At 34.8% G+C, this 19,697-nt stretch overlaps 1 protein-coding gene across 5 annotated transcripts in view; it reads right to left on the reverse strand.

The window, feature by feature from the left end:
- Nucleotides 1-15,156: 15,156 nt before the first annotated feature.
- The window catches only part of SGCZ (sarcoglycan zeta), a 395,300-nt gene continuing 390,759 nt past the window's right edge, over nt 15,157-19,697 (reverse strand). For all 5 annotated transcript variants that reach the window (XM_068186811.1, XM_068186808.1, XM_068186807.1 and 2 more), the window contains one exon: nt 15,157-18,431. In XM_068186811.1, the coding sequence (XP_068042912.1) occupies nt 18,216-18,431 (216 nt within the window). In that variant the 3' untranslated portion in view covers nt 15,157-18,215. The remainder of the gene's footprint in view (nt 18,432-19,697) is intronic.

The raw sequence follows: 19,697 nt of genomic DNA on the forward strand, positions 1-19,697 counted from the left end.
GATTTGACTGACATGTCTTGAAGTCCCATTACAGCTAAGAATGTCAAACTGCAGCCAGCTCTGTACACAGCAGTTAACTCTATTCAGTTCCATAATGTTAAAACTGAAGGGTTTATTCAATGACATAATAATTAGAACACAGAATCTGAATTTTTCACGTGCTTGTCATTGTTAAGCTAAAACACAATGAGAGTAAAGCAAACTAAGAACAATGCAGCTCCAACTTAAGAATTTCTGTGTGCTGAGGAAACTTTTATTAAGCATAAAGAACAATGTGTAAAATTTTACTTAAAGTAGAAAGATAAGAGCAAGTTTAAGACAAGGAATTGACAGTTCACCTTTTTGATTACTTGGAATCTGATATATAACAGACAGATTTTTTGAGGTATATAAAATTTATACACACACTAATACATGCATACACACATCTATACTCCAGGTATTGGTGCAATGTCTATGAATTTTAATGTAAGCATGTGTGCTTAGCTCATTTTTGATTATTTCAGTATTTCGGGGCTTATTAAAATGTAGGAAATTTTAGAAAAGCCAACATAATTAAACTCATCCTTAAGGATAACATTTTGGTTTGCCTTGTTCCACCTAAACCAGGGAATTCCCTATAAATTACCAGCCAGTACTTCCCTGATGACAGACTCATCTTCTGCATGTAAACTTATCTTCCGTTCAGAATTTAGGCAAAATTCATATAGATATGGGAATTGTCAATGACTCCTCCAAGGTCTTAAAACCTGACCATCTTTGTAAAAAAAAAAATAGACATTTGCATAATTTTCAAAGTTTTTCATGTCTCCACAAGAATCGATTACTGAAATCTGAAGTAGTTAACATGCCTGGTTTGCATCACTAACTGCAACAGATGCAAAAGGTTTCCTTTTTAATGATATCTTGCTATGACTTATCAAACTGATATGTGTATAAGGTAGCTTTCCCTAACTAATTCTAATGAAACATCGTGTTGCTCCAGATGCCAACATAATTTTGATGGCTTAGAATTACGTCTGTTCTACAGAAGGCTTCCTGCCTTTTATGATGAACAAGAAGTAGAGATCTGTGACTTAATCAGACTTCAACTTCATTAACTTAGGTAATCTGAGAATTCACACAGTACAGGCCATAATCCTAGAACTAATCACTCTTTCATTTGAAATGCTCCCCATCAGTCTTCAGTATCTTGCTTCTAAAATCCACCACTATTTTTACCCCCTTAGCAGCTGACATTACAAGTTCCATAACAATATTTTTTATTTATTTTAAGAAATTGTCACTATCTGTCTCTGGGAATCAGAAAATCAGACTCTGAATGGCATGAGATCTATCCAGGACACTTATCAGAAGAAGCTGCAAACAATTCCTTTATCCTTATCTCCCATGGCTTTCAATATCAATTTTCCCTAAATTATTCTGGTATCAAATAATTTAATTATTTCTTAATTTAGACTCTTTTGACTTGATCAGCTAAAAATGATTTTACATTTTCTCTTCCAAAACTTTTACTGGAATAATTTTACAGGAAAAAGAAATATCCTGGATATATTTTTTTCTTCCACTCGTTAACTTAATAGAAATAAATAAATCCAAAGAGTCTACACATTGTGAACAATAATAATATCTGAAAGCTCCTTCCTGGATACCGAAAACTGTAAGAGAAGTATTGAATAGTTTGAGTAGTTTATCTAACTTCCCAGTACACTACCAGAATTTTGTTTTTTAGCACCTTTTATGAATGGAACTCCTTCCTTTTTAAGTTAGTAAAGGTTAATATTGTAGATCCTCTCTTGTATATTTGTTTTAAAGATGGAATTCTGCCATAAAAAGAAGAAGAAATCAAGAAAACCTAGTCTGAGTTTATGAAATGTTTACATTAAGTTCCAAGTGAAGCCACTGATTTGAAAAAAAAAAAAGAGTGAGGGGAAATGGTGGGGGGGGGGAAAGTCAGACTAATGTTGGGTCGGTCATTATACATTTTCTAATCGTTCTTCCAGGAAACAATTAGTGATTAAGTTTTTGTAAAAAAATCAAGAATTTGGATGAAGACATATGAGAAAAATATATTAGTTGACTCTCTTACAAATCTGAAAGCTGGTAATAATTTTACTTTTTTCTCCGTGGTTTTTCCAAGCTTCCTTCAAATTCATACTCTAGAAAACATTGGATTCTACCTACCAGTCTATTTTTTTTTGTTTTTTTTTTAAAAATCAGTCAATGCTTTGTATACCTTTAAGGTGTGTTTTCTTGAGTATAAGACATCATTTTAAAGTGTATAACAAATTTTTAGGTTGATATCAAAGTTAGTCTTGATACTAATTTTTTCTTTTCTCTTTCTTTTTCCTTCTACCCTCTCTCCATCCCTCTCTCTGAATAATGTCATGCAAAAGGTTTGGGAAATGAGAGCCTGTCAACCACAGTCATGCTGCAGAGATCATTGTAGGGATGAGACCTTTATATAAAAACTCACACAGGTAGCAGCAGTGCAGATTCCTAGAACTATTACCTAATTATTTGCTAGTCCAATACTTGAGCGAATTACACATCAATTAGACACAAAATTAGAAGAGTCTCCATTCCCTGTATAAAGACTTCTTGCCAAGGCTGTTGTTTCCACTCACTATAGTATATTTTTGACATGAGGACACTAGTTCATTAAAGTCAATGATTCATATTATATGGTCCAGTAAACAGCCAACTTAATGAAAATTTTTGGCTGATAGTTCCTTATAGCTGGCATAACAAACAGCTGACTAAAGTATTCCAATGTTCAGTGAACAACGAAAACAGTGTCTATTAAGGCTGGGCAGCTATGCCAAATACAATCATATATAATCAGCTGCACCAGAAATCCCTGTCCACACATTGCAGAACATCATCAGTCAGATGATGCATCTGCTACAAGTGGCAGCTGTTGTGCTCTGGAGTGTAGACAATTAGACATGAATACAATCCTTGGGCTATCTGCAGCACTCAAGCGTGGTATTAACTGACACCTGTTAAGCTGTAATCCCTACAGTTTAGACATCTATCCATGATAATTATTGAAAATATAATTTAGGATATCTAAAGACACAAGATTTCATAAATAACAGTAAGCATAACAGCAATGGAAAAGCTCTTTAAATAGTTCACAAGTGGTCAGGCTTACTAAAATTATAAGCCTCTCAACAAAGCCATAAATGCCAAGTACCAGATTTGTTGACATGTAATTTCATATGTGCTGCAGTCATATTTTTATATGTAATTACTGAAGTAGTAATAAGTAATATTGCAAGAAGAATTAACTATGCGAACAGGAGAATCAGGGAAAAAAATGCCCGTATGTAAGGTTACAAAGAAAACGAGCCTAAATCATTGCCTTTGGCATAAATATTTACACAGGCAGTGAGGTGAGATTTTTTATTGGATTTTGCATTTTTTTACCAGATCTGGATTTTTGTTCATATCACTAGATTAGGTGATAATTTTGAATATCCTTCTGATTTTCTCTGGATTACAAATTTTTCCTGTAGTGAGGAAATAATCTAGAGGTTTATTAAATTGTTACATATATCTACAAGAAATATGGACTGCTGCAGATATCCTTAAAAAACAAAGAGTGAAAGAGTAAGAAGAGATTTTGTATAAAATCTAATTGCATAGAATATTAAAAATATGGCTCTCAGGACACTATAAATATGGAATGCCTTATTTTAATAACTGTAAGAGCTGTTAATTTGCTAACTGCAAATCTATTATCACTTTTTTTTTTATTTTTATAGCACAGTGGGAAGCACCATGTTAACATCACTAGAAAAACAATATTTTTTCCCTTTAAAGCTTATGGTATTCCTGAAGATTTGTTTCTTATCTTAATCTAGTTTTCTTTATTTATTTTTTTTTTAATATAATCCTGAATAGTCCTTAAACTGGATATAAGGCATTAAAAAGAATCTGGCCTTTAATCACTGCACATAATGTTATTCTCTGAATTTGGGTAAAGCCCATAGAGTATGAGGTACAAAGTTATTTACTGATGTACAAACTGTTAACCCTGTGAGCTGCCTGATAAAACTTACTGAAGATTGTAGCCTACCAGCAGTTAAAGCCTTACATACTTGTTTGTAAGATTGGAACCTTAGCAACAGGGTAAGATGATTATATTTATGATACTTATGATGTTCTCCAATAATGGAGAAAAATCAAACATTTGAAAATAGCTTAGTTACTTTTTTCCATGCAGAAAACACTAAACAACATATTGTGATGAGTATTCAGCTCTCTGGAGAGCTCTAAGCCTGAGAAGGCACCAACCACAGTGCACTCACTAGTAGACAGTTCCTTTCCCTTCAACAGTACTTACCACACTGCTTCACACATCAGACTGAGGCACAAAGTGTTACAGGATGAAGAACATGGCAACTACCTCAGAAGTCAGCAGTAAAGACACCACAAGAGCAGGAATTGGGATTTGATCAGGAGCTAGAGCCAAATCTGCTTGGGAAGACTGAAGCCTTGCAGGAGATGAAGACACCAGCTGCAACAACTCCAAGGACTGATTACCCAGCAAACACCCAGCAGGCCCACCTGGAGTCTTACTTAGATACTTTTTTAAAATCCCATTTCTCCTCAGCAAAAAAACCTCATTTTCTGTTGCTGCCTGATCAGAGAGCAACATAATTTATATGCCAGACGAATATGCGGGATGAATTTTATTGCAATAAACATTTAGGGAATATGAGGATAAGTAAATTACTAGGAGAAAAAGTATTACTTGGAAAGGGGGAGCTACAACCAGAAGTTATTCAAAAACTATTTCACTGAAAAATAAAATAGTCAAACAAAATTAAAAATGCTGCTTCAGTGATATGTTTTTAATATAGGTTTAGGAAATGAGAGCTAAAGGTTCAAGTAGCGGCTCATGAACAGATTTTTCTTGCTTTCTAGCATAGCTTGCTTCATGTGCTTTGGGAAGTGTGGTTACAGGTCTCTCTTCGGGAGTACACAAGAGTCATGTGTACCCTCTGCAGCAACACTTTCAGAATTATAGATTTAAAACCCTCAGTCATCCTGTTAAGACTGCTCTTCAGCAGAAATGGAACCAATCTACTGGCACTGAAAATTAAAAGGGTTGTAGAGGAGTATTTATGCTAGGGGCTAGGTGAAAGCCAACAGGCACATAGGAGCACCTGGCTCAGAATGAGGAATCCTCTGAGAGGATGTGGTTTATATTCATGTGTCTCTGAAAGGCCAGGAGAGAATAAACATAAAAACAGAGTGGACAAGCCAGACGGCTAGCCAGGCTGTCTGACTGGCATGTGCAATGTCAAATGCAGAATCACAGAATGACACAGAAATAATCAAGCCAGAGATAAAGACCTCTGAGTTCCTTAAGTCCAACCTATGACCCAACCCCACCATGGCAGCTAGACCATGGCACTAAGTGCCACACCCAGTTGTTCCTTAACAACCTCCAGGGATGGTCACCCCACCACCTCCTTTGGCTGTCCAATCCAATATCTAATCACTCTTTCTGTGAAGAAAATCCTCCTTTCTTTGGAGTCAAAGTAGAGCAAAGTTAAAATTTATTTTCTGTGCCAGAACTACGCGCCTAATGCAGAGGATGCTGATGGTACTGAGGATATTCTCACGCTCAATGTATTCTGTGTAGCAGACAGATCAGAGGGGGTAAATCACTAAAGAATAAACGCAGAACAACTACCAAACTAAGTAAATTAGGTATTAGTTAGTGACCAGGACTGAGAGGATTTTATGTGAGAGTTCTGAAGTATTTTAAGAAGAAACTGCAGAGAAGATGGGCTCTCTTTAAGGAGATATGTTTAACTCTTATGGTGGTGGATAAAGTGGTTGAAGAGCTATTATTCATCCAGTTAGGGGAGGTTCAGACGGGACATTAGGAAACATTTCTTTATGAGAAGGGTCGTCAAACACTGGAATATACTTCCTAGAGAGGTGGTTGATACCTGAAGCCTGTCAGTGTTTAAGAGTATGCTTCAAATTTTTTGTCAGCAACTAAGTGGTCAAGAAGTTGGACTAGATGATCTCTGTATGTTCATTCCAGCTGAAACAGTCTATTCTATTATATTCTAAATCCCACAATAAAATAACTAAGGGCAGTCAGTGAAATTACTTGAAGATGTGTTTAAATTAGATAAAAGAATATTCTTGTGAACTTGCTGCCACAGAAAGCAACTGTCAGCAGTTTTAAAAAAGGATTACAGAAACCCATGCACAACAACTTCATAATCCAATACCAAAGGAATGAGGCAGTGAATATAACTGTGGGTACTGGGGGAATCTCTGGGGAAGGGACTGTGTAAATTGGCCAGACACCCATGCTGTCCTTAATTACCATCCTCTGCTGCCACTGCCAGTCTGACTTAGACGTGGACATTGGCTGGGCTACGTGCATTGACGGGGTATTTTTTCCAGAGTTCACAGAAGTCTAAGGGGAATGTAACAGGAAAACTATGCAGAGTGATATCTAAGGTGTTTTATTTATTTTTAAGGGGGATATTAGGATAATTTAATTTGTAATTATGACCAGATTTTAAAACTTCTCTTATAAAAAGAAGCATTATTTCCATGTATTATTCTTTTAAAAACTATTAAAACTTCTCTTATAAAAAGAAGCATTATTTCCATGTATTATTCTTTTAAACTTGAGAAGGTAAGGCTGTTAACCCAGAGATCTTTCCCAGTACTATTTGCTACAGATTCTTACAGAAAGAGATCTAAGGAGTTCTAAAGTTAATGGATAAGAAAAAGAGATGGCACAAGCAGAATAATCACAATGATTGAAAATACATAACTAAAAATTTTTGCCATTAATTATTCTCCACAGAGTAAAGCTGACAGAGCAGTCAATTCTTATACAGCTAACAGCCAGATCTCCCTATACAAAATCTGACATTACGCAGGTGTTATTTTCATGTGGGCAAAACTAAAAACTCTAATTTTCTTCCTTTTCTCTCTTCCACTATACAATGATTATTGCAGGTGCAAAGTTCCATTCTCCTTTTTTTCAAGCTCCTCTGTGTCCCATCATAACAAATAGGGCAGTCATGAAGCTCAGAAGCTTTTTACAGTATACAAACTGATTTCTTGTTTGCTTTTTAAATCCCTCTCAAAGACTCCAGGGTTGCAGAACAACTGGCAATATACAGTGACCATCTGCATCACCTTCATTTTTGACAATTCAAATTGATTTTCTTCATCCTGTGAAATCCATGCCTGATGATGTGTGTTCACACCATCCAATGCATCTGGGGAGACATTGTTATTAAGAAAACATCAGAATGAGCAAACTATACCATGGCAGATGTAGTATGGAATCAAGGTCCTTTTGCCCTTCATGTGCAGGGAAAAGGTTTTATCCATGTTTCAAGGCTTCAAATTTAGATTAATTCTAGAGGTGTATATGTGAAATATAGCCTAATGCCACTGATTCAGTTTGCTGATTGATGCCATTTATCCTCAAAGACACAATAGAGTATGTTCTTAAAAAGTCAGCAGGGCTTTTGAGGACTTGCACAAAACACTTCAACATAATAGATGCTGATATAATTCAAAGCAGGAATAAAAATAGTTATGATGCAGAGGGCCACTGGTGCATAGAAGTCACACACAGATCTGAAAAGGAAAATAGTGATTAATGTATCTTCTCAAGAGCAGCTTTACTCAACTAAAATAAGCAAAAGTGAAGCACTGTGGAATAGTCAGACTAGTCTTTCACCTTCATTATTTTACAGTAAATAATTTTTAAACTGGAAAGGTATTGTCTTACTATGCTTGATTTATGAAGATGATCCAGCACAGTATTTTATCATGCTTCTAACTTCAGATTTCAGAAGTTCCATTAAATTTACTGGAATGACTCACATACTTAAAGCTAAATATATACTCAGAGCTTTGGATGAACTTGACCTAAATGTTAAGTGTAGTGACAAAACTGCATTCAAAATAAATAAATCCAAAGGATAAGTTGATATGAATTAAATAATAGAACAAAAATATATGAATTCTGCACAAAAACCCAAAGAAAAATGTATCCCACTTACACAAAAGATACGTGAGACAATGCAAAATGCCATAAAATATGAAAAGGATTAGCATGTAGCTTAACATATTTTACCAATTAATTATGTTAGCAGAAAAGGTCAATAAATTGAAGGTGCACATTTCACGGAAGTTTCTACTAAAGAACTTTATTTACATTTATTTAAAAATTAATATAATTTAATTTGTGATAGTTCACAACATGATAATACATTATTTACTCCAAAAAGGAAATAATACACCATTTAGAAATGTTTCTTTGGAATGTTAATACTTTGTCATGCAATAGTCTAACTGAACTGATATTCCTTAGGCAAACTGTACAGTGTCAAAATTAATTAAATGTTTGCTGGTTAGGTTTCCTAAAAATAGATAGGAAAATCACCTAAAACAACAGAAATTGCACTGTTCTGTAAAATGTGAGATAATATGATTTAAATGTATTTTTCCCTTTCAGTTCTCGGGAACACATGTCCATTAATAAAGTTTTGTGGTTTAGGTGTATAATTTAAATCTCTTAAAATTATATTATGTACTATAGTTAAACAAAAAGATAAAAACGCACAATATATTAAAGCCATGCAAGATTTTGGAAACTGGAGGTTAATAAACAAATAATTTTAGAAGCAGCTCCAGAAATCTGGTTAAGCCTGTGGTGTCTCGCTCACAAATGTATGCTAACATGCATGAGAGGAGAAGTTTATTATCACAGCACCATAAAAAGGACTGGTATGGTGTCCTAGGCTCTCCCAAAGTAATAATTGAAGTACCAAGAGGTAAGGTCAGAATTTTAGTAGGTCTACCAGAGTCCAGTAGTTTATGCTGGGAAAAGTGAAGATGAGGTGGCAATAATCATCATAGAGAATAAATACCTTTATGGAAAATTTGCACTGCATGTGAACTAATTCATACATGGAGATATAAAATATTTTTTTTCATGGTAATATAAAAGGACTCATCTGGGCTTGAAAACTGTGTAATGTGATGTGAGTAGAGATAAATGTGCTTAAAAAACCTGAACACAAATGCGTGCTTTCATCGTTAGTCCCATTCTTTAGCTGATGGATCAACCTTTCATAAAACAAGAAAACTACTGTTTCAAAATTGCTTGTAAGTAGCACTGTTTTCTTAATTATTCTTTCATTCATATATATACATATTATATATATATACACAGTTCTTGATTGCTGTGAAATGACAGCACAAGTCTCTGTTCTCAGATGCTGTTTGGAAAAAAAAATAGAACAAAAGGAAAGAGAAATAAAGAAATAAGAAAATACCTTACAGTCCAGATTCCCTCCTCTTGAAAAACCCTCAAATCAAACAAACAAACAAAACCTCACCAACCTATAGACTATTCTACAATTTCTAATTCTGTTCCAGCTATTTTCCATTTGCACTGCTGTAGCCTAATGTAAGCCTCAGTGACTTCTTCTTCCAGAACTGTATTTTTGTACATAAAACTTTCTGTCTTCTATACAGTTTCCATAGCTTACAGCTTCCACATCTGTGCCTATCTTCACAGAGAGCCCAGAGAAGCAACAGATATTTTCTGATGTTGTTTTTACTGTCTTGTTCCTATGAATAGTACATTTCTGGTCTTGAAAAGGACTTCTGAATCAATGCTATCTTGGAGCTTTCCCCTGCTTTCTGCACTTTGGCATGATATATTTGACAAGGTCAGAGAGGGAAAGAGAAATTTTAACATTTATTTAGCACTTTCTTCCCCTTTTAACCAGTAAACCTGTATTAGTACCACTCTGTCTCTTTCCCCATGCCTTTATTCTCTTTCCATGCTTTTTCTTTGTATGCTCCCTTTCTCCTCCTGAATTTTGCTCTACCATACAATTATCTTGAGCAATAACCCACCACATGCTGCAATTAATATTGTCAGACTTAGTAGCTGCCATTAGATGTTTCTATTCCCTTTACACTTAAAAACAGAGATTAAGGTAAGTGTAAAGATAGACCACACAACAAAAATCAAGCTGAAACCCAATAGAAATAATTAATTTCTCTAGTTTTCCTCCCCTGTGCAAAAGGGAAGGGAAACAGCATGGTCTGCAGAGACTCTTTAAAAGTGAGAGGGAAGGCCAGGAATATCAAATCTATTGTTTCCAGAAACAGTGCAACTCCTCCACTGCAAGGAAAATACTGAGCCAAAATATGAAAAGGCAGTGGCAGTAGATTTTTTTTTACCGTTTTTTTCTATGATTTATTTTGGACATCTTGCAATTTTTAAATTTGGTTTTGACAAATGACTGAAGACTGTACAATTATTTAGAGTTCTCCATGTGGGGAGTCAAAGTGGTACTTGCAGTTAGAAGCAGGAACAATTTACAGAGGAAAAATTACACTAATGTTAATGATGCATTTTAGAAATGCACTATAAAAAGTCATGGACTGTGACAATTTTTTTTTGTACAAATGATGAACATTTAAAACTTTATGAACATTTATATGTTCATATGAACTTTACGAACATAAAATGTTCTTTAATGAACATTTAAAACTTAATCTAGAGACACAGAGTTTGTAATTATTTCTTATTGATTTTACTGGAGTTTGAATCCACCCTACTGCATTGGTCTATTTTCATCTCTTTCTGCCATAAACAGAGATACATATTCAAACATAGAGTTCATTGTCACCTTCTATTTGAGAAGGGCAATATTCATACCTAGGTTACTGCTTTTCTCCTTCCTGATGCTGGTTTTTAAAAGACCCAAGAAAATAAAGGAAAAAGAAAATTTCAAGGACATAAAGATACAAAAATGATTCACAGACCTGCTGGAGTGAGTTCCAAAGAAGGGCCACAACAATGATTACAGGGATGGTACATCTCTTCTATGAGGAAAGGCTCAGAGAATTGGGGTTGTACAGCCTGGAGAAGAGAAGGCTCCAGGGAGGCCTTAGAGCAGTACCTAATGGTGGCCTGCAAGAAAACTGAAGACAGACCTTTTACAAGGGCATGTAGTGCCAGCACAAGGGTTATTTGCTTTAAATTTAATGAGGTTAGGTGAGATTGGTGAGGCGCTGGCACAGATTTCTCAGAGGAATTGTGAGGGTCCCTGGAAATGTTCAAGCTCAGGTTGGATATGGGGCTTTGAGGAAGCTGGTTCAGTGGAAGGTGGCCCTGCCCAGGGCAGAGGAGTTGAATCTAGATGCTCTTTAAGATTCCTTTCAACCCAAATTATTCTAGGAATCTATGATACATCTTCACCTGACTTTCTTTCCATTTCTCTGAGGCTTAGGGAGAAGTCTTCTGACTGTTTTTACTGTTGCAAAATGATTTAAATTTACTGCCTGTGCACCACTGTCCTACACATCCCTATGCAGATCAAAAAAACCATTTCCTTTCTGTCTGTCTCTCGAAGGTTATTGCAACACTGTGTCTCTGTTATCCTGGGGAGCATGGAGCTGGAAAGAATCCTGACTATTTTCTTCACAATATTTAAATACTCTAGATGACCCTTTTCCCTCACATGACTAAATGCCCCCATATCTTTCTGGGTTCCATGGTAGCAAGGGGAATATTATCACAGATGTTTCTTTCAATACTGTGCAGTCATTCTATTTCCTTTATCATCAGGGGTTTCCTACCTTCCAGAGATTGCACAAAACAACAGGAAGGTTTGCCACTCTATAAGAAATCAGAGCATTAATTTACCAAGGATGAATGAGAATGTCAGTCATGAACTAAAAGGAACAATATTCTGTTATTAATACGGGTTTTAAATAATTATCTCTATCCTATTTAACATTTTAGCTCTGTTTTTTTCCTTTCAGATTTGTAAAAGTAAATAAGTGCATTGGTAGAGAGGGACAAATAATGAGCTCAGTGATTCCTTTTCTATTAAAAAAAATGTAACAGGATTGGATAATTTGCATTTTTATTTTATGGTATTTTAAATACATTAATTGAATGACAAAACATCTGAGAAATCAAATGTTGTTAAGGAGCCTATAGTCTAAAATCTTTCACTCTAGAAGTATCATTCCAGTAAGATAGACTAAAAATGATATTTACCTATGTGTGTTTTCCTTCTTATATAACTTCTGCTGTCACAAAGCAAATAACCTTCCCCTTGACACAGTTTAAGTAAGTCACACAGGAAGTATCCTGATAAGGAGATAGCAAAATTCTTTTTGTTGCCTATACTTTTGTTATATATGAAGAAAGGAGGATGCTTAAGGGGACAGCTGAAGCTCAGCTGAAGAGTTAAGAGTGGGTGGGAGTTAAGAAGGAGGATGTGACTTACAGTGTTTGGGACAAGAAAACTGAGTAAACATCCCCTAGAAAGAAAACAATTTATGTTCTGAAATATATACTTAGAAATAAGTTGTTCTGCTAGAATGCACATCTCTCAGTGGTAACGAATGACTGTATGCAAGCTCTCAAAATATCATAAAGCACAGAAAACAATACATCTTGCCTTCAGTAATGCATCTCTTATGCTTAAGTCCTACTTTGCATTGTGCTGTAGGTGATGCTGAAAGCTGAACTTCTCCCTTATGGGTCTCTCAAACAAAGAGGCATACATGTGACTAAAAGCAACTTTTACTTCTCAGATCAAGTCATGCATTAAATGAAGATGGTTAGCCCCAAGGCCAAATTTTTTAATATAAATTGCTGTCACTGCTTAAACATGTCAGAATTGAAGACACTTGTAGAGTTGGACACTCCTTAAAAAGATGAAATCCACTTAACGTTTTCCCAAAACTCAGCAAAAGTTTCAAATTTCAATGTTTTTTTCTTAGTTAAGTAGGCTAGATTTTATTTGGGTTAATGGACTCTGATCAGACTGGATATACAGAATAAGATTTTACCTCAGTTCTTCTGAAACTATTCCTGTCCTGGCCTGTATAAGAAATGTATTGTTGAAAGAGCAAATAATACTTCCAAATCCAAACAACATACTCTGAAGCTCAGTTCCAACTTTCAGAGGAGACAGGGCTATATTTTACATAGAGAGCTTGTATTAAATTCATCTCAGTGTGGGCTCTGTTGAATCAGCACGATGCATATGGTGAACTTTTTTTTCCACTCATTTTCTGTTTCTCTTTTACTGGCTGTAGTTTCCCCAGATTGGACTAGTCCAACCTTGAGTAAAATGGCTAAGAATGTTTTTTCTTGCTGTATCAGCTATCATGTTTTAGTCACTTGAGACTTATCAGTTTACATTACTGATAGTTCTATACAACTGTTGCTCTGGTACAGAAATTTCTGTTTTTTAGGTATTGTGAAGTGAGTTGCTGTCTGGGTATTGATGAAATCATAATATGGCAGCAAGGAGCTCAGTGTAAACAGACCCACTAAATGCTCACCTTTCTTTTTGTCTGAGCCCTGTGCAAAGCTGTGCTGTTACCAGCACTGACACTGCCCAGGGTAAGCACCGAGAGCACTTGTCTGCATTGATGACACCACCACAAAACCTTTTCCATGACTCTGTAACTCTCAAGTGGCTTGTAAACAAGTGCAGTTTAAACATGAATATGCAGTTTAAGATTATTCTGGCAAGATACAAAAGAACTTGAGAAGTGTAATATGCTTTTATGGTAGATGATATAGCAGCACCATAATTTAAACTTTACTAATGCTGCTGTAGAAATAAACCCTACACTTCTTTAAAATTGGGTTTTCCTAACATAAATGCTTCATTTAAATGCAGTGTCTGTTGTTTACAAAAAATGTTTGAAATAAAACTGTACTATAGTCTGTGTATGAGGACAAAACAATTGAAAATCAAATTAAAGCTGTTACCATGCTGCTAATGTAGACAGAGGTAAGGAAACGCAAACTAACAAAAAAAATCCATAAAAAAACCCCCGAAAATCTAAAAGTTTCTCATCAGCCATTCTATATGTTCTCTTCACCCTTAGCAGGATTCCTGTTTGATTATTCTTGAAATTAGTTCTGATATGTTTCCTATTTAATGTATCACATTTATTTATGGTTATATGGTAGCACCAGATGGAAATGCTAAGACCAAATGAAAGAAGTACAGGAGACATTTTAAACTGAGTGTTAATTACATGCTGAAAAAGTTCTAGCTTTCCAAGAAAAAACAATTTCCAACTTCCAAAACCTTGCTATTATTTTCATAAAAAAATAAAATCAAAGGTAAATAAAATAAAAATCTTGAAATTTTCAGAGTACTGCTTTTGAATAATATTATCCACAATTTTAAGACAGTCCATTAAATAGAAAAAAGATTTGTTTTACATAAAGCAAGAGAGTACAAAAGCACAGCTTTTGTAATTTTGGTAATATTGCAGTTCTACAAACATATTGCATAGTACATGTAAGAAAATAGTCCCCATCTTTTTATATATACTTCTATACACAAGAAAACCATTAACATGAAGATTACAAAACAAAAATGGTTAGCAGACCTTTACTGAGTAGTGTTTGGAACAATACAACACTCAGATTTTGATCCAGCTTGCATGCGCATTACAGTGAATCAGCTGATAACAATTCCATAGTCCAAAGTTTGTGTGTTTTTAACTTGTTTTTTATTTAGCAATTATTTGGAATCTAAAAACAAAGCAAAACAAACAAAACAAAAGCCCCCTAAAAGATACATTATGTTAGCAACCAAATATCTCAAACAACCTTCATTAAATCCTTCTAGACATTTATGGCTCTATCTTCCAGACTTAATAACCCTCTGCATCTAAAATGGTTGAAAGTGAATTCTTTTATCCAGTCAAGCCAATTTTGCAAGCAAACCAGTATAACTTCATTTCAAAGCAGCAATGTCTTGGCATGTTTTGTTAGGAACACCAAAACACTCCCCCCATATGCATGAATAGTAATGTAATTGCAAGACACTGACAAAAAATTTAAACCCTGGAAAAAAGTGAAAATCTACAGCTGAAAATGCTGCACAAATCTAAACTATGTTACATTTCATGTTGTAATTACAACTTTTCATCTCTTCATTCCAACAGAATTAGTAGAAACAGCAGTGTCATAGTGTTGGATATAATAGAAGTGTCTGTCTTTGGTCTTAACACTTAACCAATAAATGAACTGCAATACAAACCATACAGCGGACAGTGCTCAGAGAGGTTGGCTGATGATTTTACTTTTCTCTTTTTTTTTTTTTAACAAGAAAGAGACAGCATCCTATAATATGACACAAATATTTCTTACAGGAGATAAATCTATCATATATATTAAATACATGTAGCCAATAAGGTCTTTGCAGATATTTCGTTGCTGTCATAAGAATGGCATCTGAATTTTTCAGTATGGTTAATGCATTGAAATCACTTTTTGAATACTCCTTGAAATCATGTGGACTAGAAATAATTTTTAAAATACAAATTTATTTCTTCCCTTCTTACAGTTTTCAGTGGATTTAAAGAAAAACATCAACATTATGAAATGCAACAGAATATTAAGACTTTATGAGAACTTGTTATTCTATCTCATAGGTTGTTGAAGATATTAAATATGCTACTTCATATTGATGGGACTCCAATAAAGAATATCCTGACAGTTCAGAGCTACGTGAACTTACTGGGTTGGTTTTTTGGAGCCCAATATTCTATCCATATATCTCTTCTGAGCTCTCTTCATACAAAGTGGCAAATTATTTCAGTCTTGCTGTTAAAATTAATCTAGTAACAAAAGAGTTTTCTTCCTACCTGCCCATTCCCAACCAAGTTGGTGTAAAATTTATTAAGATTGGGTCCTTCCATCCAGTGAACAGGGACCTTTTTTAAACAAGTAACAGGTAAATGATCTCAGAACGTGAAGAAGAAACAAATAGGAATTTTTCAGTGGAAAATCCATGACGAAGTATCTGCAAGTCATCTTGCAGGTTTATTTGAGGAGAAAAAAACTCCTTGGCTTACCTGTATGCAATTTGTAGGAAGCCCCATTTTAATTCGCCAAGAAGATTAGTCACTATATTTGTTCATCTTTTAAGCAACAGGTGTATGTAGGTGTGCACAGATAATGAATACACAAAGATGTGTCCTCATACATATCTTTATACTCTTCCTCCTGAAATTCATGACTGTCACTCTACCATTCTATTACTTGTGTGCATAAGAACAAGACATCCATATCCCTACAGTTATAAGGGTGTATTGTATGGCTACACTTTTTCGTGTTTTATTTTCACCTTTGTCATCTGTAACGCTTTTTGTCCCTCGTGCTATCTGAAAAATCCTCATGTTCTAATATATTTTCTTGCAATATTTTCTAGTATATTTTATTTCAAAGAAGAAAAATCTCAAAGAGACAACAAGACAGCTGTTAACAGCCTTTTTTAAAAGACATAAAATAATAAATTCAAAATCTTCATTTAACTGTTAAAACCAGCACATACAGAATTCTTGCTATGGGGTAAAATTCACACCTCTGAAGCGGGCCAGTGGTAAGGCAAGCACCAGTCAAGCCGTTGACACGTCTTGTGCTGGTCTTCTGCATAGGAGTGAATTTCACCCGAACTGAAAACAAATTAGGTGGTAATAAGTTGCCAAGGCAATCACCATACTAGTTAGCTCATTTTCATTTTTTTTTCTAAAAATATATTTTTAAAAAAAGTGTGTAGAAATACCCACCTTGCACCATCTCCCCTGGCCTTAGAATTACTTTGCAAAAGCTCTAATTTCATTGGCGATCTTAGATTCAGAAGCCTCTAAAAATACAAGCTAGGTGATGTAATTTAAAGAATAGAATTAAAAAGCACACTTACCTCACACAATCAAGCCATCTTCCACAATAGGAAGCATTTTTATATTGTTTTACTTTCCTGGGTTCTGCAAGTTTCAAGATACTCTTGTTAATCAATGCTGTGACAAATTTACCAGCAGCATACCAAAGTGTTTTTTATAAGATTTCAATTAACAATCAAGCCAAATAAGTATGACCATTGATACAAGAAAGAAATCCCACATGAAACTTGTCAAAAAAGTCAGTAGTGAGATCTGAGTGCAAATGTGGCTGCATAATTTAAACACAGACCTGGTAAAGGTAATGTAATATCGACGTACTTTTTAATACCAAATGTCGTTTAATATGTGGCTTTATATATATTACTATTACTTTGAAACCTCAGCAACAGATGGGAAACAAAAGAGAATAATAAATGTGAAAGTCATACAAGTTGCTAGTGCACTGCTTCTCAGCACCACAAGTTACATTGCTACCACTGTTTGTACTGTGTTCATGTGGCAGCAGATAGACATAGTCAGAAAACGGGCAAGATGTACCTTTGAAGATTTCTCCCTTGGTTTTGTATTTGCCAATTATGAGAACTTTGTGAAGAGCAATACACTGATCAAAAAACATAAAATCAGAATTTCCTTCTTTACCCTGTTCTTCTTTTCCAGAAACTGTATGTTCTACTTAAAGCAATCGCTTCCCATGCAATGGCCACGAAAATATTACATAAGGTCATTCAGATCTGACAAACAAAAGCATGTATTTTTAACTTTTAAAGGAATATTGCTGAGCATTTTCAAAATTTACCTAGTGTACAAAACCCTAGACTTAGTAGACAAATAGTAACAACACATTTTTAAAGAAACCAAACTCAGGGAGGAAGTCTGTCTCTTTTTGTATTAAAAACCATTTACTGAATTTGTTTAGTAAAGCAAGCATCACACAATGCTTTAAAATTTTAAAATTCAGGGATAAAAGTTTACTTCAAAAAGATAAATGGAAAATTGTGCTTTCAGACAGTAAAGTTATTTATCATACAGGGGGAATCAATTCATCTCACCATCAGATTCTGGGTAAATTAATATACTCTCTCTCTGTCTCTCTAGATATATATTTACGTGCAGTTCATATCCAGGTCCTGCAAAAATCTAAAACTATGTGCTTCACTTCAAGTAGCAAAGGCACCTGTGTTATTGTCCCTTTTGGAAAATAAGGTGATCTTATGTTCTAGGTTTCCTGATGAAGAATACATTATTTTCTGAATATCTCTCTTCCATCTCTGTGTTGAGTGGCAGCACAGACTGCAAGAGAAGGCAGCGCCGTACTCCTGCTTACAGTGGAAGAAGTTGCTCTGCAGGCCCTTTGGAGCGTCGGACTTGTCACAAGGGAAACCGAACTGAACGGTGAAGCAGAGGGATAGTAACAAAAGGCTATTCTGGTGTGAGGAAAAAATGGAGTCATTCTAGCTCCACAAGCAGATGTTGCTACTGGATTGACATGTGGAGCCTGCTCCTGCTGGGGACAGGTACAGTTTACCATTGGGACAAGCGCAGAGCTCATAGATAGTCTGGCGAGGAGCTGAAGAGCTGGGTGAGGAGGAGGAGGAGAAGGAGGAGGAGGACGAAAAGGAGCCCACTGGTAGATTCCCCAGGCGGATTGTATCTGCGTTTAAAAATATCTAAAAAGAGGGAGAAAAAAAAAAAACCATAAATTTTTATCAGCAGTGAGACATATTTTAAAGAAGTGCTTTGAGGCAGCTGTATTTTTTAAAAATATATTTAAAATTTTAGAAATATTTTGTTAGAAGTATTATAAAGATATATTAGAAATTACTCTTTTTAGAAGCAAAAAATCTGTCAGCATTTATTGTTTTTCATCTCTGTGTAGTCATTTCTGCATTAATAGTCATTACGACAATATATGCAATTACTTCACCAACATGTTTATCCAGGTACCAATATTATTATACAAAAACATTTAGACAATATTCTTGAGTAGGTTGAATTTTCACTTGTACTTTTTATGATTAACATTTATTCATTCATAGCAGCAGCATATACTTGCTCTGGCAGAATTTTTATTTTAATAAGTGTGAAGTGATATTAAAGCACATTCCCCAGTGTGTTCCTGTAAGCAGTTGAAAATATGTGCTGAACTCTGCTAAATTGTAGGGGCTTAACAATTGCTACTTCCAGAGAATAATTAAATGAGGTTACAAAGACATACGCACAAAATAAAGAGCTTTTTTGACCTAAATTAAGAGGAAGAAAGATTTCTGGTTAAAGTATTATTAAGAAGGTCACCAAGATATTTCCATTTGTTTTTGAACATCAAATATGGTTAAAAAATATTGTAGGTTTTTTTCAATCTGCCATTGGAAATAACATGAGTCAGTATGAAACTGCAGATACCAGTAACATTAATAAATCTGTATTGAGTTCTCCAATACTTACACTTACATTTGCAGAAAACTACATGTCTTCTACTGGTACAAAGAGATGAGTGTCCAGCTGCTCAGAATTTATTTTTTATTTATGGAAAGAGTAAATAAGAGCTAAAGTAAAATCAGTCATTATCTCAGGAGTACACTAAGAACTTCTAGAAGACAGGTAACAAAATGGCTTTAAGCTCTGGAGGTGACATTTGAAACTTAGGAAAAGGTGAGTTCTTTAAATACTTGCTAGTGTTTTTTATATGGTATCTAAAATCAACAAGGACAACTTGACATCATTATACCACAATGTTTACAGTACATGTAAAGAACCTCAAGAAATATGGAAAGCTTTTTTTTTTTTCTATGGGAGATAAGTATTATTTTATGATAAAATAAAGTCTCTGGATCAAATTCCACACGGGGAATGATGCATATTATGTTTCCATCCATAGTAGAAGCACTGTAAATGACTGGAATTATTGAAGGTAAGATAGTCTGAAAGCAGCCCCA

This window comes from Anomalospiza imberbis, chromosome 4 (assembly GCF_031753505.1).
Source record: "Anomalospiza imberbis isolate Cuckoo-Finch-1a 21T00152 chromosome 4, ASM3175350v1, whole genome shotgun sequence".
Taxonomy (NCBI): domain Eukaryota; kingdom Metazoa; phylum Chordata; class Aves; order Passeriformes; family Viduidae; genus Anomalospiza; species Anomalospiza imberbis.